Raw genomic sequence first — 20,922 nt, forward strand, 5'->3', positions numbered from 1 at the left:
TGCTTTATTGAAGTTGGCTTTTGTGAAGTGTGTGTATTGTGTGTCGGAGGTTTGTGGATCATAAATTGTTATTTAGTCTTAATGCTGCACGAAAAATAAACCACGGTCCTAAGACCTAAGACCGTCTCTTAAGACAATTATTATAATTATCGAAGGTTTTATAAAATAGCACTAAGAAAATCACAACATAGGGTCACGGGCGTTGCCCGTTGACGGCCGTCATCTTGGCAGCCTAGCAATCAAAAACCGCTGAATGAAACACGTTTCTTGTATGACGACTCCCTTTAATTTGTAATTTTATTTTATTTTTAGTATTTGTTGTTGTCGCGGCTACTGTAATACATAATCTGTGAAAATTTCAAGTCCCTAGCTATTGCGGCTCAAGAGATAGAGCCCTGTGACAGACGGACAGACAGACAGACAGCGGAGTCTCAGTAATAGGGTTCCGTTGGCACCCTTTGGGTACGAAACCCTAAAAAAGCTCTAACCTCAAATCAATATGTGTACGAAACGGAACCATGAAGCACATTTTGAGATACGAGCTTTTTTAAGAGTACTAACGAATTAATGATTATGTATATTTATATAATAAATTCACGGCTCTGGTGCAATACATACATAATATTATAATATTACGTAAGTTCTAATCATGGGTGTCTATTAGTGGGGTTCGAGCCCAAGACCTATATGTGCAGGATTCGCTAAAAATATCTCACTGTAGGTACATGATATGGCTATTTAAGGGTCATAATTAAATGTAGATGACATAAGTTACAAATACTTAAAGATATTTTTTAAGTATTTTATGTTTAATTTCCTTGATTCTAACCTGTCAAACTAATGGTAGACCTTTGGTTAAGTGTGTACTAAGCTAAAATCCGAAATAAACATACTAAATATACGGGGGTTATTGCGTTTTATGTCTGACTGTCCGTCAATAAAATTTTCGCTACGTTTTAATACCGTGCATAAGCACAAGCGACTAAGCGTGAAGCAAGACTAGAGCGAAAGCGCATAGGGGGAAAGATGCTGGCCCTATAGGTCTAAAGAGCCCCTCGATTTCCTTGGGATCCAATCATCAGATCCTGATTTGGTGCTTACGGGACCTAATTGACGGCATTCCTGGACGAACGAAAATAAATTTTTCAAATCGGTTCATAAATGACAAAGTTCTGAAGTTAAAAACATAAAAAAGTACAACCGAATTGATAACCTCCTTTTTTGAAGTCGGTTAAAAATGTGAAATGCCCAGGAACGGTCAATGTGTTGCTGATGTCAATTGTCAAATGTCAATTGCTGGAAAGAAAAATAGATTTAGTCATTCGCAGAACTGCTAGCGACGCCGAGACAGTATAAGAAGGAGACGGCGGGACGATTTGGACATGCACGAGTACGCAATCTTTATATATTTATTTATCCCCTCGCGTTTTTAATCCTCGTAACATATCTTTCCCTCTTATTAAGAGTTCTGTAGTAGTGATGTAACGAATGTAATTTTTTGAACATTCGCGAATGCGAATATTCAGTTTTTCGTTTTGGCGCCAAATTGTCTATGACATGTCGTTCGAACGAAGTGCGTTCCGTTTGTACTTTGATCCGAGAATTACCCAGATTATACGAACGCATCGCAAAGTTAATAAATAAATAATACCAAATGATTCAAGTGAAGACTGATAATGAGATTACGAGATTAAGTTATTTTTTTGTATAAAAAACACAAGAAAAGAATGTATTTTGACTTTATTAACCTATCTATTATCTAATAAATCTATTTTTTTCTGATATTCATATTCGCAAAACATTCGCAGAAAGTTTGCGAATGCGAATACGAATATGCAAAAATATGCGAATATTCGCGAATGCGAATATTCGTTACATCACTATTCTGTAGCAAGCACTTGGCTTAAAGAACTGCTTTAGAAAAAAAAATTGTTCGCAAATCAAGAGTCAAATCGGCAATACTTTTAAAAAAGCTCAAAATTTATTATTTTTCTGAGTGAATTTTACCTATGTTTATTATTTTAAGGGTCTATTTTGTTGACGTATTAATTTGAGATGTACGAGATATTTTCAAAGTAGTGTCGAAATGTACAGTCACTAGCACCAATATCTGACACAACAAATCGTGCATAAATATCTATACGACTCTATTTCTAGGGCCGGTAGGACGTATTAGATATTTTTGCACACTGCTGTGGCAGATATTAATGCTGGTGACTGTACTACCCAATCTACGTGAAGACGTCAAATGATAGTTACATTGTAATGTTTGTTCAATCAGTCGCATGATGCTCTTTATCCTAATCATCATTCCATTGAAAATCCTACTCCTACTAATATTATAAATGTGAAAGTTTGTGAGTGAGTGAGTGAGTATGTTTGTTACTTTTTCACGCTGAAAGGGCTGGACGGATTTGGATGAAATTTGGCGAAAAGTTAGTTTATAACCTGGATTAAAACATAGGATACTTACTTTTTATCCCGATATTCCCACGGGATAGGGATAAAATCTCGAAATAACAACCGCTGGGCTTAGAGTCATGAAATTTAGTATGTAGGTAGTTGGACGTCTGGAATAACACATAGGCGACTTTTTGACCCGATATTCCCACGGGATACCTAGGTATAAAATCTTGAAATAACAACCGCGCTTAGAGCCATGAAATTTAGTATGTAGGTAGCTGGACGTCTGGAATAACACATAGGCTACTTTTTATCCCGATATTCCCACGGGATAAAAAATAGCATGCAACTACCAGACCGAATAGTTTACGCGTGCGAAGCCGCGGGTAAAAGCTAGTATGTACATAATCGGTAAGAAAGCAGCTTAAAATAAAGTTACAATCTATACTAAATATTACAACACTTAAATAGTACATTGTGTCTTAAGGGCGGTAAATAGGGAATTACGAACGAGAGTCTATTAGAAGCCCGAAGTCGAAGACTGAGGGCTTTAATGAGTCGATGTTCGTAATTCTAGTACCACCCGTGCGACATACAATGTTTTTCATCACATTTGCGAGTAAAATTTTATATTTCTAAAAGAAAAAATATAATTGTTCCAAATATTGGCGATACCTTAGGCTGCGCTCTTGGCAGCGCCGCCCTCTACCTCCCCCTCCTGCAGCATGCGCCGCAACGTGCGTGTGCATGTGGTCCTGCAGCAGCGCGCGTAGAAGCATCAGTACGCACACTGACTCATTTACCGACCTTGGGCTTCATGACAAGAAAATTAGTACGCGCAATGACTCATTTACCGACCACGGGTTTCATGACAAGCATATTAAGGTCGAGGGTTTTAGTTGGGGGGTTGCAACCAAGGTAGCCTGCATGTTACGTACGACACTGTTTACGAGCAAGTGTGATGAAAACTAATTTGCTCAAAATCAAAAAAATCAAAAATCAAAATCATTTATTCAGTAAATAGGCCGCAATGGGCACTTTTACACGTCATTTTTTAAAACTACCAGCGCTTTCGGAAAGACCATCATTGCCAAGAAGAATGCGCCGCAAGAAACTTGGCAGAAAGTCATTTTTTCAACATAAAATAATTACAAATAAAATACTTAAAAACTACAGTATACAATGAAATAAAAGAAAATACAAAATAATAATAATAATAATACAGGGATGTATGGGGTCCCTTAGTTACAAAACTAAACTCTAACTATAATCTACGTTCAGTGGAAGTGTAGACTGCTTCCACCGTCATAAATTAAAAAAAAAAAAATTATAATAATAATAATTTAATTCTGAAATTTACATTTCAGGTCAAGTAACCATTAAACTTTTGGATTCCGAAGGCAAGCTCACGTCTGCCGCCCCCAAAGTTAGCTCACACGCACTCATGTCATGGTCTGAAAGCAGAGCGGTACCGAGTGCATGGTATTGCTTCCGTTCCCATAAGCTCTATGGGATCGTCTTGGGAGCTTCGACGTCGCGGGCCTGTGACTAGAAATTAAACTAAAAATATACACGTTTAAAATCCATAAGCTTAACAATATACAGCCTTAAATATAGCAAGGGGATGTATAAAGTCCCTGAGTTAATAATAAAATTACTATATAGCAAGGGGATGTAGAAAGTCCCTGAGTTAACAATAAATAAAATTCCTAATCTAAATAATTCAGAGATGTATATAGTCTCTGAATGTCAAAGTAAACTAATTTAATTAACCAAATTATACAATCTTCAGAGGTGTAAAAAGCCTCCAATGTCAAAAACTTAAAATAATTATTAAAATAAAGAAATGGAGATGTATAAGGTCTCCAAATGTCAAACCAATAAATATTTTTAAATTAAATTCTGCAACGTGGACAACGGCAACAGAACCAGAAACTAGACACGAAATGCGCCGGGACACTGCCAAGTCACACTTCACAACACTTATTTATACACCGACATAAAAACACACACATACACAAACACGAATACATCACATCACACATCAACATCCTAATTTTCATCGGCTTTCAGTTTAGGCCATGTCGCATCATCACATAAGTACTCCTCAACTTTATAGTAAGCTTTCTTCAGAAGTGCACTCTTTATGTATTCTTTAAAAGAGTTGTGTGGCAATTTCCATGCTTCTACAGGAACTTTATTGTAAAATCTCACACAGTTTCCCACAAAAGATTTGCTTACTTTCCGTAAACGGAATTTTGGAACGGCAAGCTTGTGCTTATTACGAGTATTGATATCATGTACGTCTGACACTTTTTAAAGGACTCGATATTCTTGTGTGTATACAATATCACATCATGTATATACTGTGAAGCTACTGTGAGGATGTTTATCTCCTTGAAGCGTTCTCTTAGTGAATCTCGGGAGCCAAGGTTGTAGATAGACCGGACTGCCCTCTTCTGTAGAATGAAGATAGTTTCTATGTCGGCTGCCTTGCCCCAAATCAGCATACCATAGGACATTATGCTGTGAAAATAACTGAAATAAACTAGCCGGGCAGTTTCAACGTTGGTAAATTGTCTGATTCTTCGTACAGCATAGGCGGCAGAGCTCAATCTACCAGCAAGACCAGAAATATGCGGGCTCCATTGTAAATTACGATCCAACGTAAGACCAAGAAAAACAGTCTCATGCACAAGTTTCAGATTCTCTCCGTTTAAGGAAATAGTTGTTTCAAACTGTCTCACATTAGGCAACGAAAATTTTATACACTTAGTTTTAGCTGCATTTAGTAATAAATTGTTAGCGGTGAACCAGTTTAGCGCCTCTGCTAAAGTCTCATTGATGTGGGTTGGATCTTCTTGTTGCCTGTTTACTTTGAATATCAAAGAAGTATCATCTGCAAACAATACTATGTTACATTTCTGTTCTAGCAAGTGGGGCAGGTCATTTATATATACTAGAAAGAGAAATGGACCCAAAATGGAGCCTTGTGGAACTCCAAGCTTCACCGCTGAGCCAGCTGACTGCGTTCTATTTATGTCCACTTTTTGAATTCTTTGGCTGAGATAAGACTTAACCAGGTTAAGTGCTTTAGCTGAAAGTCCATAGTGTTGAAGTTTGCGGATAAGCGTCTCATGCTCCACGCAATCGAAGGCCTTGGAGAGGTCGCAAAATATTCCTATTGCATCTTGCGAATTTTCCCATGCATCATAAATGTACTTCATGAGACTTGCGGCTGCATCTGTTGTCGAACGGCCTTTTGTGAAACCGAATTGCTGACTGTGTAGTAGGTTGTTTACATTGAAGTGACGAAGCAGCTGGTTAAGCATGATCTTTTCAAACACTTTACTCAGCACAGGCAGCACAGATATCGGACGAAAGTTGCCAGGATCAGATGAGCTCCCAGCTTTAAACAATGGAATCACTTTGCTATATTTCATTAAGTCCGGAAACACACCATCATCAATGCACTTATTAAATATGACGGCTAGGTACGGTGCCACAATATGGATGACAGATTGCATAACTCGAACAGAAATACCCCAAAGATCCTCCGTATTCTTCAGTTTTAAAGATTTAAAAGTCTTTATAATTTCTTCAGAGTTAGTATGTTGAAAATCAAAATTCAGACGTTTATCCTTCGCAATTTCATTTAGATAAGAACTAGCCAGCACAGTGGAAGACTTTAGATCGCGAGTCGTATTTACAGCAATATCTGAGAAAAAATTTTCAAAAGCACCCGCCACTTCTAAATCTGAAGTCAATATTCTATCATCCACTTTTAATTGGAATTGACAATTACGGGGCTTAGATTTACCTGTTTCTGAATTTATTACATTCCATACAGCTTTTACTTTATTTTCAGCGGATTTAACTTTATTACTAAGATAATCAGCCTTGGCAGCAATACATACTTTTTTAAATAATTTGGAATATTTTCTAACGTAGTCTATAAAGGAGGGGTCTTGACTGTGACTTTTCATTTCATAAAGTTCGTAAAGCCTATGTACGTACGTACTCTTATGTATTCCCACCGTGGCCCAGTCACTAAACTTTGCCTTGTTACCGTTTCTCATTTTAGTTCTTAATGTGAAAACTTTTTCGAACTCTCGATTAATTACTGTAGACAGGTTCTTATATAGGACGTTAGGATCACTTCCCTCCATGTAAGGCTCAGGAACGCTGTTGATAATATTTTCCTTGAATTTTTCTACACGGGCTTCTGTAACGGGTCTGTAGGTTATTACTCGATCATTTGTCTGTTTAAGTATTGTAAAACAGGCTTTTTGGCCGCTGTGATCGGAATTAAAACAGTTTATTATTTCCTTGTCCATAGCATCACACTTGCAGAAAATATTATCTAAACATGTAGCTGTGTTAGCCGTCACTCTCGTTGGTTCCTCAAAAAGATGAAACAAGTTAAATGATTTAAATAAATTCAAAAGTCTTCCAGAATATCTATTTGCCGAGTCTAGTAAATTCACATTAAAATCTCCACATACGATGACAGATTTACTACTAGCAAAAACTTGTTTCAAAGCATCTTCCATCACGGGTTCGAACTGACAAAAGTCTGAGGACGGCGGCCTATATACACATAATATGATGTGATTCTCTAATTCAACACACGAAATTTCAATAACTCGTTCAATGGACAGCTGAACTACATTTTTTAGTTCTTTGCTCTTGTAATCGTCCTTAACAATAATCATAGAGCCTCCATGTATAGCCGATTTTCTAGTAAAGGAGCTGGCGATTCTATAATTACAAATATTCAATAATAGTTCATGTTGTTTTAACCAGTGCTCAGTAATACACATTACTCCTACATTTAACGCATCTAGGAATAAACCGATTTCAGTTATTTTGCTGGAGAAGCCTTGTATATTTTGATGAATCAAAATAAAACTACGTTGCTCCTCCGCTGTCTCACGCGTTAGTTTAAAGACTGGCGGCCCGCGGGCGGCGCGCGCGCGGCGTGTCCGGCCCCGCTGCCGTCGTCCGCTACGTACCTAGGTTCGATATTAAATGCTAATAACTTTGCTGTGGCTACTTTACACTTTTTCGACAAAAACAATTTCAATTCATTTAATTTTTTTTTTTTTACAAATTTATTAGTGTCAAAGAATTGATATACATATATATAGAATTGATTATTGATATGATTCAAATACTCGAAACAAAAGATCGAAAGATTTTCTTTCTCATTTGAATATTCAAGAAAACTTGTGGTTGTACATACTGTCCCACGGCGAGATTACCTAATTACAGAAAATTTTCCGCACCAAAAGCGCGCATTGACAAACCGTGTCGTCTCTACCTAAAAAAATACGCCTTGTGCGTGCATGGCCCAGGACACCTTATATTGGATACTGATTATCTATACAGTATATACCTATAAGTAATAGTTATTATGAAGTATTTATATTACACTGGCTTTTGCCCGCAACTCGGAAGAATTTGTCTATCTTCATGCCACATGTCATCTAGATTGGTTCAGCGATTTAAGCGTGGAGATGACACAAAGGCAGAGTTCCTTTCGCATATTTTTTAAGAATAGTATTTTTCTGTGTATCGAATATGTGCATTGTGTTCTCTTTCTCAGTGGCTATATACATATTTATGTATATAGCCACTATAGCAAATCTGTTTTAAAAAAATATATATACCTCGTTGAGTTTCTTGCCGGATTCTTCTCAGCAGAGGCTTTTCCGAACCGGTGGTAGATTTTTTTTTTGACATTCATAAGTGCTTGTTATAGCCTAAATTGAATAAAGATATTTTGACTTTGACTTTGACTTATGTGTTTATAAGTATATTCACATAAACTGTGAGAAAACATTGAGAGGAGGGGACCGTGCACCCGGGGTTTTTTCAGCCATTGAGAATCTGGTACTGTCTGAGCCTCCATTTTCCGATGCCGCCAACAATCCATTTTCCCGACTGTATGCAACCCTTCTCAAACCATCATCTTCTCGGCCTGTATACGTCCCAATGCTGGGCACTGGCCTCCTCTAAGAATAAGGCGGCTAGGGCAGTAGTTTTCATGTACTTTACACCCCAATTAGTCCATACGCGAAATAAGCAATTGCTAAATGCATCATGTCTTGGGGGGCACCATAAACAGCATAAAAAAAAAATTGCTTGCACTTAGGTAAGGCTGGTTACAGCTGCTTGGGGGGTTGGTGCCATAGGCGTGGATTGCTAAGGGCGTCAATTAGTCTTAATCCGGCACTGCTTTACACACACACCAATTAATTGCTTCGCATGTACAGTCCTTGCTTGCTTGGTGGAACCTTTGAATACTTATATAATCAATTTCAGTATAGTTCCCTTGGCAAAAATATAGGATGCCAACATGACATTAGTAGCAAAAGGGTTCCACCTGTTACATGATTAGGATTCGACTGTTCGTGCAGGTATCCGCACGATGTCATCCTTCACCGTAGAACTCCTGTTAAATTTCAAATGTAATTTCACGCGTGAATTCTGAAAGAATCAGAGCGCGCAGGATTTTAATCTAAATCCTCTGGGTTAAGAAGCCAAGCCATAGTTCAGAACACTGGGCTACCAGCACGGCTTCCCTTCAACTTTTCTTTAATCCAAATTTTTATGTTATATCCTAACAAGCACTGGTTTAATTTCAGCCTACCCCCTCCCGAAGTACATATGGAACATTGCTAAGAATTCGACGCGAGCCGAGCGGCTCTCGTGCGCAGCTTCGGTAGTTGCGCTGCTGCTGTGCACGGCGCTCATAGTGTACTTTACCGTGCTGGCGAAGAAAAGCGACGTCAACGCTGTTGATCGAGGTAAGGGAAGTTACCTGGGTATCTTAGCCTTACATGTGCATTGGCACAAAGCACAACAAAAACATAACCGATTAAGCCTCCTTCGGGCAGTCGGGTAAAAAGTAAGCACTTTTATTCTGGAAGGAAATACAAACGTTATTTGTTTTATTAGATCTGTGATCCTAGTTTAAGATCAGTTTCCAAGAGCTTAAGTGTGTCAGCCTTTAAGTCAACTCGCGTTAGTGCTTTGTGGACGCCGGGCACAAGAATTAGTTATTTGTGCAACAAGAGAGCAAAGTCGTTTTTTGGTGCGAGTGTTGATTTTGAATCCCGAGTAAGCGAAGGATTCTACAATTTAATCTAGAGCGATAGCGAGTTGCCAATTGTATTTTGAACGGCAGCACGCGTTTGTACACTTAGGGGCTGTTTCACCATCCATTGATTAGGTTAAGTGTGATACCGTATCTATTTGTGTTGTTCGAATAGACGGCATCACTAATCAATGGATGGTGAAACAGCCCCTTTGTCACTAAAACGTTTTAATACTTTGTAGCATGCAGTTAACTAAACAACAATGCAGTCAACAGTCTGAAAGAATAAAGAGTCAGTGAAAGTCATACGTAAGCATTAAAATATTCGCCCGATTTTACTGTATCTACAGAAAATCAGAGTACCTAAACTTGAGATGCTGATAATCTGAGCATTCACTTGTAGCAGAGCATCGAGCATTCGCCGCTTTTGACACCTTCGAACTAGGGTTGTAACGGAACTTCGCCTCCGCCTCCGTTACTGCGGAAGTTCTGCAAGAAATCGTATCTTCGCCTCCGCAATTTTTTTTGCGGAGTTATAGCGGAGCTTTATTTCTCGTTTGACGATGATCAAGAACCAACGAGTGTGCGGTGCGCGGTGGGAACGCGATCGGGGTAGGGGCGAGCATATTATATGTCAAATAACACACGACAGGAATCAAACTGTCTAGTTGCTTGGACGTACGAAGTTGTAATGTAATTGTTTGATTGAACCGCGATTATTTTAAGTTATTTTGTACAAAGTAATTGTTTATTTAAGTGACATGCACGAGAGATTTGGCAGTTTTTTTTAGATTTTTTTTGAGATTTTTGTGTCCAATAAAACATGAACTGCTATTTTTTCCTCATCCACTTTCACCTTCGCATCCGCTTCCGTTAACCTCCGCATCCGCAGAGGCGAAACGCGTCGCCTTCGCATCCGCCTCCGCCTCCGCTAAGAAGGCCTCCGTTACAATCCTACTTCGAACTGAACAACGAACGGAGCCAAGCATAGAGCCAAACATCGCTACGAGCACATGCTCATTCTAGGGAAAGCTGCTGCTCGGCAAAAAGCTCGATGCAAATATACCGTCGTTTTGCTACATTTTTTTAACGTAACATTCGCTATGATGCTCATTTCAAGAGAATGCTCAAGTTTATCAGCGCCTTTACGTTGCCTGGCAACACTCTGCGAATGTACTTGCTTAGGCTTATATTCCGCTACAGCACAACTATGTTTGTATAATAATGTGTACCTATCACTGCTGCAAATTATCAGTTAAGTATCAGTACCGTGGGTTATCAGTGTACTTTGGATTTTCTCAGAAATAGGCGCAGCCTTTACCTCTGCCGACAGTTCTGAATTGCAATGCAATTTATGCAATATTAAAGATAGTCCTGTACTTATAGGTACGAGTAGAGTCATTCACGATGACGCGTGCCGTGGTTCTTATTACAATGTCATTAATGGCTTATTTTGATAAAATCACGCGTCTTCGTGGATGGCACTAGGTATACATACACGTTATCTTACAATAAGACGGTGACGTCTTTCCCGTTGCGGGGCGAGTTCACAATAGAGCTCTCTCGTCAGGTAGATGAAGCATAGATGTTACGCCTGGCGACCGAAGTCCGAGATCGAGATTTAGAAGTTAAGTAGTTAAGTATCTAGTAGTACTTCGATGATGCGATATAGAACCAGCCTACCTACGTGGTGGCTAGGCCTTCATTTCTTTATTTAAGCGTTTATTCTTCATTCTGCTTGTTGGCATGGCACCCGTCCAAGTTATAGAATCATGTAGGTAGGTTCTATTTAGCTAAAAACAAACATTACATTGATTTCATTTGATTTACACATAAATTATATTGTTAACTTAACTACATTATCTAGGTACAATGTTTAGGTAGCTTTTAGATGTTTTAGGTAGGTAGTATAGTTTTAATAGTGATATAAAAATTAAAGATAAAAAATATAAACTATAACGATTTTTGACATTCCGAGTATCTAATCTAATCATCCATGTATCTAAAGCAAAGCTAGCCAAACCCAGGTCCGCGGGCCAAAATTATCCCGCCAAGGCATTTGAATCAATTTTGGTCAAAATTGGATTGGCCAAAATTGCCCACCTAAAAGATCTATTGGCCCGCCTTTCTAAATCGAATTGTCTAAAGATACATTAAGCTAAGCTAACCATCTTTTCTAGCACCACACCCGTGGAACATAACGCGCGAGATGTGGCGTGCGCGCCCCTCGCCCAACAACGCAACCGTCGAGCGGTTCTCACCCGTCAAGCTAGTCATCATCCAACACTCAGTCAGCCCAGAGTGCCACCGGTTCACCATATGCGCAGCGGAGATACGCAACCTGCAGTCTTACTTCTTAGACTCGCCTGGACTTGGCTATGATTTGCCGTGAGTTCCTAAGTATCGTGATTAAGGTACAGTCGCCAATAAATATATCGTAGCGGCCAAGGTGTCCAAATATTTCTGAGCAAGACGAAATTTCAATAAATTCTGCACACTGTAAATACCTTTCAGGAATAATAGACGAAAAAAAAAACATGCTAAACAATTAATAGGAAAGAATGTCACTAGCACTCGATGATTCCATTTTCGTAAGTTTACATTCGCACTCTCAAAAAATGTCCACGAAAAATTCGCAAGGTTCCCGCCAATTTGTTTTTTTTTATTTCCTTACTTTTTTTGGCAGAATTAGTATATATAGCAGATATTTTTACCCGCGATCTGTCAAATTTCGGATGGGCGCTAGGTTGGCCAACCAAACACACAAAGTTTTTTTTTAAATATACGGCTACTACTATTTTTGGTAGGATTGGTTGCAACAATTTTTTGTACGCCATCTGTCCAATTTCATAAGACCGTCAGATTGACCAACCTAACACTAGATTTTTTTACACAATGCAGGCTAATTTTATAGCAAAAATACTCGTGTTACCTCTTTGGTCAATGTCATTAATGGCTATGGCAATATAAAAAAAATCTAAAACAATTCAATAAAGGATTTTGATACATTTTTTCTGCTCTAGAGCAGAAAAGTCCCGCTTTGTGCTGGGTATTTAGTGCGGTTATGATTAAAGCATAGTTGGAAGAAAATGGTATTTGCAGTGTGCAGGATTTATTGAAATTTAGTCTTGCTCAGTAATATTTGGACACCTTGGCCGCTCCGATATACCTATCTGATGGCGACTGTACCATGTTTTTCGTGGCGGCATGACTAAGAAATTATTATTCGTAGCGGCATGGCATGGTCACCTATAGTTAAAAGTACGTAAGATTTGTTCGTCATAATTTGTTAAATATTATAACTTCTTATAATAGCGACTGCCACTTCATTATTCGTTGTTTATGACCGCGCGCAGCGAGTTTCGTGGTACAGTCTATCTGATATTTCGGAGCGGCCAAGGTGGTCAAAAATATCGGCACATGCACTCTATTATTAAGGTATTAGAGTTTATGTTTCGATATATTTGATCACCTTGGCCGCTCCGAAATATCTGATGGTGACTGTACCTACGAGGCGCGCATTAATTGTCAAATACGCAGGGTGGGCGAGCGGGCGCAGCATATACATTGCCATTACATTCTGAAGTGCGCTTCGTGCATGTCGTTTGCTTGTTCGCGTATTTTTTTTCTATTTAACTACTTTTTGGATCGCCGCCCCGCTGGCATTCCAGCGCTTCTCTGCGGGTTGTCAACATAGCAAAACGTCCACATGAGGATACTGGGACCATTCGCGATGTCAACGTTTTGCTATATCGGTCATCTGATATTAGGGTGATCTGCTACCAGGACAATTTGAGATGTCGACGTTTTGCTACATCGCCGTTTTGCTAATCGGCCATCTGATATCATGGTGTTCTGCTACAAGACAAGGACGATTTGAGGATATCGACGTTTTGCTATGTTGACAACCCGCTAGAGAAGCATTCCAGCGACCTAACACCAATACCTACCTACCTCATCACCTCTTGAAAGTTAGTGACACTCAAAATGATGTTTTCAGTTACAACTTCGCGATCGGCAACGATGGACGCGTGTACCGCATCCGCGGCTGGAACAGGGAAGGAGCCCACACGGCTCCCTACAACCGGTGTTCTGTCGGAATCGGATTCATCGGTGAGCCAGTGCACCCCTGCCCCTTTTTTTCAATACAAATATGTAATCCACAGGGGCCGTTTCACTACCCATTGATTTATTTTATTTGACGGATAATAAATGTGATGCCGACTCCGTCTTCGTCGTCTTAGAACAAAATAAACAGAGACGGCATCACATTTATCCATCAAATAAATTTAATCAATGGATGGTGAACCAGGGGGTAGGTAATAAAGCCGTAAAGGTTCGATCGCTCATACAGTCAGAGTCACCGTCGCCCATACAAAAACTACGGAGTCTGATTTTTGAATTTTGTAATGTACCATCAGCCAAATAAGTGGTCTACCACCCTAAAGTTGATAATCGTTTGCATGTCATAAAACAATAATGCCAATAGACGTCTCGGTCAACTTGAAAGTTCGACTTTAGCGACATATTCATTTGATAGGAACTTGTTTAAAAATTGATATACCACTTATTTGGGTGATGTTACCATCCCACTCGCACTAACCGTTTTTAATAGGAAAATGAGAGAGAATGTACGATACTAATTTCGGAGTACAGATTTCTTTCCACTTGATTTGCTGATACCTGTATGTAGAAAAATGGAGATAAAAAGTAGCCTGTGTTGTTTCAGACACACAACTTCCGTATTTATAAGACTTGGTTACACACTCATTCTGGCTTCAGTTCGGTTCAGCATTCTAGTTTTCTGTCTGTCATTTACATTTTGACAAAAGCACGCGTCTTCGTGGATGGTACAGTCAAGGGCAAAGATATTGACACGACCAAAGTTACAAAAATATGTATACACGACTTTATGCACTTAACATTAAGGCCGTGCATGTTTTGCAACTTGGGCCGTGTCGATATCTTTGCCCTTGACTGTTCTAGGTATACACGGTAATTTTCTCGTGATTCTGACCAGAATGATGAACTGAACTGATACTAGAATGAGCATAGCATGTAACCAATGTCTATTATTATATTACATGGCAAGATAACTTCATTACTTTGAAAAAACCTGGTATCTCAAATAGATGATGCATTTTATATACCTCTTTGGGTATGACTGACGAGTCTGACGTTTCACATGTAATTTTGATTTCCATTCCATTGAAAAACATGATTTGATTCGAATCTAAACAATGTTTTTATGTATACAGTGTGGAAAAATAAGTCTGACCCTGGAGGAAAACTACCTTTAATCCTTAAGTTAGCTTATTTTACTTAAGAGCGACATTCCTTTATTTTTAAAAAGAAACAAAACGGCATTTAAGGATTTTCTAAAAGTCGCTCGCTTCGCCCGGGACTCGAACCTACTAAAATTTTTAAAAAAACACTATGTTATTATCCTAATCGATAGGATTATTATTCAGGATAAAATTTCTCTAACAAACAACTCTCGTCTGTCGTACAAAATATCCATGAAGAATACCTATTTAGTACAAAAGTTCTTTAATAAACATTATCCAGTACTTACTGTTCATTTCGAACAATTTATCAGATAAATAGTTAAATAAGTGTAACAAATTGATAAGAAAATAAAGTTAATGTTAGATTTTACGATCATTTTTATTTTTAAGACCAAATCACACCAAATGTTTGTTAGTGTTTTATCCTGTATAATAATCCTATCGATTAGTATAATAAAATAGTGCGTGTTTGTTTTTTTAATTTTAGTTGGTTCAAGTCCCGAGCGAGGCAAGCTAGTTTTAGAAAATCTTTGAATGTCGTTTTGTTTCTTATTAAAAATAAAGGAATGTCACCTTTAAGTAAAATAAGCCAACTTAAGGATTTAAGGTAAGTAGTTTCCCTCCAGGGCCCGACTTATTTTTCCACATTGTATATTACAGGATGATCTTTCAGAGTGAACTTAATGAACATTGTTTTAAAGCATTCACTGACACCGACGCAAATATGCGTTATCGGAACTTCGCCCAGTGCCGCTGTCCTAAATTTTTCATACATTTTGAACGCACACGTGCGTCGGGAGCACCAGTGGAAGTCAGGTGGCAGTGAATGCATTAAGAGACAATTTTGTTGACGTATTGATTTAGGATACGAGATTTTTTCAAAGTACCTGACGATATTATTTCGTGATTATGGAAAGTCGTCGTAGCTTTGTCTTGTGCTCACTTACTCATAGAACCGTACTTAACATATTCCAGGCGACTACCGCGAAGATTTGACCGTGCATAGTCGAGTGACCGACCTGCAGTTGAAGAGGCTCAATCTGATCATTCAAGAAGGCGTGGACCGGGGCTACTTGCGTCCAGACTACTCCATATTAGGCGCGAGAGACGTCATCAGCACCTACAGCCCCGGAGACAACCTCTACAAGGCCATACAGGCCTTAGACCATTACGACACTACAAACTACAGAGGCCTTACTTGTGAACAAATACAAGAAATGTCAGAAAAAGAAGATCCTTAAACTATAAAGCTACTATTTGTTTTTATTTTGTATTTTTATCAGGAACCAAATAGTAAAGTTCTTGTCGACTTCCATTTGTTATTTAGAGTTTCAATTATTTGACAGAATCCAATGGTAGTCACTCAATGGTAAGTAACTGCATTTAGGGATGTTGAAATTTGGCACATATGTAATAAAGACTGCCCACGATAAAACCCGGGCATGCCTGATCTGGTGTATCTTTGTAATGAATGCTAATTTTCAAGCAGCACTTTTTTTAAGTATGTCAAAGACAATATTTTACTTTTAATCTTCTAATTTCGACGTCATAGTAACACATTGTTATTTAAGTCACTTATTCTGTATATTTCTATCTTCAATATAGTATTTCAGTATAATTATTACAGTTTCATTTGATACAACTACATTTAAGATTCTATCGAACTTAAACATGGTGCCGAAACCGTACATTACGAACCAATAGTGTATTCAGTTATCAATATGTCTGAAGCCGAGCGTAAAAGATGGATCGCGGCTAGAGGCCAGTGCAAAGCTTCTATAACACGTCTTGAGAATTATTTGAATACTGACAAAATATTCACAATTGAAGACCTAGGCGCACGTAAACACAATTTAAAGGAAACGTACGCAAAATACCAAGAAATTTCAGTAAGCTTACAGCTTCTAAGCGACGAAAACGACTGCGACGAAGGAGAAATTGAAGAGAGATACCTTCAATTAATTGCCCTGATCGAGTTAAAGAAAAAATCTCTTGCTCAAGACCCCGGAGTCAGCATTCCAGTTACTCATCAAGCACATCTTCCGCTGCTGGATGTACCTGTTTTCGATGGCAAATGTATTTCTAGCTACAAGCCTTTCTACGAAATGTTTACCGCTGTGGTCCATAACAATCTAGGGTTAAGTAACATTCAAAGACTGTGTTACTTGAAAAAATTCTTAAAAGGAGAACCGTTGCAACTTATTGATAGTTTGCCAATAATTGGTGAGTCATACGCATCTGCTATCGATTTACTTCAAAAAAGATATAATAACCCACCATTATTAGTCAATAGTCATGTCACAAGTTTACTGGATTTGCCAGCAATACAACGAGGCACCGCCTCGGAATTAAGAAATTTTGTAGCCAGTGTAAGACAGCACATTACATCGCTTAAAAATTACAAACAACCTGTTGATGAGTGGAACTCATTGCTGACGTGCATTCTGTTACGAAAAGTAGACTCATTTACAGCAAGGTTGTTCCATTCTGACCGGGTTGCTACAGCCTTCGTAACCAATGATGAATTGTTAAGCTTTCTAGAGAAACGTGCTGCTGCTCTAGAAGCTAGTCCAATGAATAACAAGTTTGAAAATGGTGTTAAATTCGCTACAAACGTAAGTTTTTCATACAATGATTACAGTAAAAATGAATGTTCAATGTGTTCAAAGGAGCATAAATTATACAAATGTCCTCAATTTATTGCTTTAAGCGCAGAAAAAAGGAATATGTATATAACTAATAACAATATGTGTAAAGTATGTTTAAACTCTCATGCGCTGCCGTGTAGGTACGAATTTAAGTGTTTCATTTGCGGTTCCAGCGCTCATAATACAATGATACACGTGGGGGAATAAGCCCGACCTGACTGGATCTACAGCACCTGGACCAAAGGAAGGTGAACGTGAAAGCCAGGTAAAAAATCATCACACTATGCAAACTACAGGTGAGTGCATATTACTACCTACCGCAAAAGTAGTAGTAACCGATGCAAACAATAGAAAAAATTGTCGTGCGGGCGCTCTTGGACTGCGGAAGTCAAACGTCTTTTTGTACTAAATCTTTGGCGAGTCGATTAGGGTTGCCGCAATTCGACTTACCTAAAAATATAGGCACATTAGGCAATAATTGCAAAAATAGTACAAAAAAAGGAATTAATGTGACTTTACAATCTCTGATTCAAAATGATTTTAAATTAACAACTACTTGTTCTATAATAGACACAATTACATCCAAATTGACTATACGGGTCATGTCCTATATGTTACGTTTTATAAATAGAAGCAAAGGAAATGTAATTGAAAAGGGAGAAATTTCTTTAAAAGAATTTAAGACAGCATTTAATGCTATAGTAAAGGGTATCCAGTTCCATTATTTTTCAGAAGACTTAAAATTAATTAAAAAAAACAATACTTTGAAATCTTGCTTAAAATCTCTTCATCCATTTATTGATTCCATTGGTATCCTTCGTGTGGGTGGCAGATTAAGCAACGCTGATATAACTTTTTCTAAGAAATTTCCAATTATTTTACCAAAGCATTGCATATAACTACACTTGTCATTAAACAAGAACATTTGGCTTTAATGCATGCTGGTTTAAAAATGGTCTTAAGTAACTTACAGCAAAAAATATTATATTATAAATGCTGTCAGAGAGATCAAAACTGTGATACACAAATGTGTTGTTTGTTGTAGGCATAAGGCTGAAACCTCAAAACAACTTATGGGTTCTTTGCCTAGTGATCGTGTTAATCCTGCGCGTCCATTTGAAAGGACTGGCATTGACTATTGTGGTCCTTTCGATATCAAGCAATCTTCTAAACGGAATAGCGTTGTTACTAAGGGATATGTTTGCAATATTTGTTTGCTTTATTACTAAAGCTATCCATATAGAGGTTGTATCAGATTTGTCTACTGAATCATTTATAGCTGCATTCAAAAGATTCATATCTCGTAGAGGAATACCATCTCATATTTATTGCGATAATGCGTCAACGTTTAAAGGTGCTAATAATCAATTCAAAGAACTTTATAAATTACATAAATAGCAAAGATTTTCAAAATCTCGTCCACAACTTTATGATTCAAAGACAAATAAATTTTCATTTTATACCAGCATACAGTCCCAACCATGGTGGCCTCTGGGAAGCAGCTGTCAAATCAGCTAAATTTCATCTAAAAAGAATGACGACAGCAAAATTTTGACTTATGAGCAATTCAATAGCATAATGATTGAAATAGAAGGTATTTTAAATTCACGCCCATTGCTTTCAATTTCTAATCAAGATATTACGAACTTTTCGTGTCTAACTCCAGGACATTTTCTTATAGGCTGTCCTTTGACTTCAATTCCCAATCTGATTTGACTGAAATCCAGCTAATAGACTACGTCTTTGGAGATATTGTGAGCAAACTAGGCAACATTTCTGGAAAGCGTGGTCTAGAGACTATCTTTCATCGCTTAATCAACGTACCAAATGGCAAAAAATATTGCCCAATCTCAAGGAAGGTTTATTAGTACTCTTAGTTAATTCTAACACCCCTCCTCTTCACTGGCCCATGGGTAGAATAGTAAAAATCCATAGCGGCAATGACGATATTGTGAGGGTAGTTGAGGTGCAGACTTCCGATGGCAAACTGCATTCTCGTGCAGTATCTAAAATTGTTATTTTACCAATAGAATAAGGTTTTTTTAGTTTGTTATGTATGTTCCCACTAGCTTCATGCGGTTTTATATACATTATGTTTAATTTAGTAAAGGTGTAGTTGGCTATAGTTAAGTTAAATGTGAATGGGTTTTTACATTTGGGCCCCGGAATATGTCAAAGACAATATTTTACTTTTAATCTTCTAATTTCGACGTCATAGTAACACATTGTTATTTAAGTCACTTATTCTGTATATTTCTATCTTCAATATAGTATTTCAGTATAATTATTACAGTTTCATTTGATACAACTACATTTAAGATTCTATCGAACTTAAACAAAGTAATTAATGGTTATGAAACTACATAATAAAAATATAATCATAATAAAATGTTATGGCTTCTGTGAGTTTTAGCTGTTAGCTCCGATGTTAATTTGGAAAGGTTTTGTAGCGAAATAGTTTCATTCCCCAAGAGTTTTTTTTTCCAGTATTTTATTATAAACATTATTTACAATGATCCGTTGTTGACTATGAATCGTTTTGGGCATTTTTTGTCATTGTTCAAAGAAACCACCACAATGACACTGACAATCATTAAAATTATTGCCAGTGTAAGAAATTAGTTCCAATGAAATTCCGGAACATGGCGAATAGTCATATATTTTTGGTCAGGCTTTAAATACGAACTTTTCCGACAAAATACATTATTCATTACTTCTGTACAAAAACAGTGATAATAAAAAACCACAAAAGGTTTACGAACACTGTTTCTTATGCATATCTACAAATCTGCAACTGGAGTGCCGAAAACGCCGATGGGCGTCTAATTTAGCTTTCCCTGGATGCTGCTGACGCCGATGAGCGTCTGTTCTGCAGAAGCGTCGGCATCGCAGCAAAGTACGTAATCTGCACGGCTACTACGAAACTCGAAGTTCGTACCGTACCGTCCCTCTCGCTCTCGTATTAAATAGTATAAGTGTTAGAAGGACCACACGACACGAACTTCGAGTTCGAGTTTCGTAGTAGTAGCCCTGCTGGCGCGCGGCAATGAATGGGTTAAAGAGCTTTACAGACTGCAATGCAGGATAATGAATATTTCTTTTTCCCTGAATGGCAACACTGGCATAGATAATTCATCGCTCGTTTTTGGCTCGAAATTCGAACTTGTGATTTTATTTTGCTTAATATACAAAATGTACACACGCAATATCATATTTTCTCAAGTTTTTCGTGATTCCCAAGATCAAAGAATCGAATTGCTTTAAAATTTCAGAAAAATAATGCGTTGTTAGGGAGAAACGTGTCAAAATGGTACTGTAGAGCGCCATCCTGCTCTGTCCCGTTTTTTTGTCCCGTTCTGGCGGTTGTCCTTTATATTATAGATATTGGTGCGACTCTACCTTATTACAGTAACCTCAAGTGGTCTTAACCTTAAATACAGAGCCGACGATTTCAATGAAGCGGTTGAAAACAAAACGGCCG

At 38.0% G+C, this 20,922-nt stretch overlaps 2 protein-coding genes across 2 annotated transcripts in view; both read left to right on the forward strand.

Moving 5' to 3' along the window:
- Window positions 1–16,115, forward strand: part of LOC141436424 (peptidoglycan recognition protein-like) — a 32,949-nt gene extending 16,834 nt beyond the window's left edge. The window contains exons 2-5 of the mRNA XM_074099414.1: window positions 9,054–9,215; window positions 11,686–11,893; window positions 13,506–13,618; window positions 15,769–16,115. Of these exons, the coding sequence (XP_073955515.1) occupies window positions 9,054–9,215; window positions 11,686–11,893; window positions 13,506–13,618; window positions 15,769–16,034 (749 nt within the window). The 3' untranslated portion in view covers window positions 16,035–16,115. The remainder of the gene's footprint in view (window positions 1–9,053; window positions 9,216–11,685; window positions 11,894–13,505; window positions 13,619–15,768) is intronic.
- A 105-nt stretch (window positions 16,116–16,220) lies between these two features.
- On the forward strand, window positions 16,221–17,641 carry LOC141436415 (uncharacterized). The gene is made up of 2 exons (XM_074099402.1): window positions 16,221–17,408; window positions 17,615–17,641. Exons 1-2 carry the CDS (start codon window positions 16,515–16,517, stop codon window positions 17,621–17,623), a joined length of 903 nt encoding a protein of 300 aa, XP_073955503.1. The 5' UTR covers window positions 16,221–16,514; the 3' UTR covers window positions 17,624–17,641.
- Window positions 17,642–20,922: the final 3,281 nt, after the last annotated feature.

Source organism: Choristoneura fumiferana, chromosome Z (assembly GCF_025370935.1).
Source record: "Choristoneura fumiferana chromosome Z, NRCan_CFum_1, whole genome shotgun sequence".
In the NCBI taxonomy this organism is placed as follows: Eukaryota; Metazoa; Arthropoda; class Insecta; order Lepidoptera; family Tortricidae; genus Choristoneura; species Choristoneura fumiferana.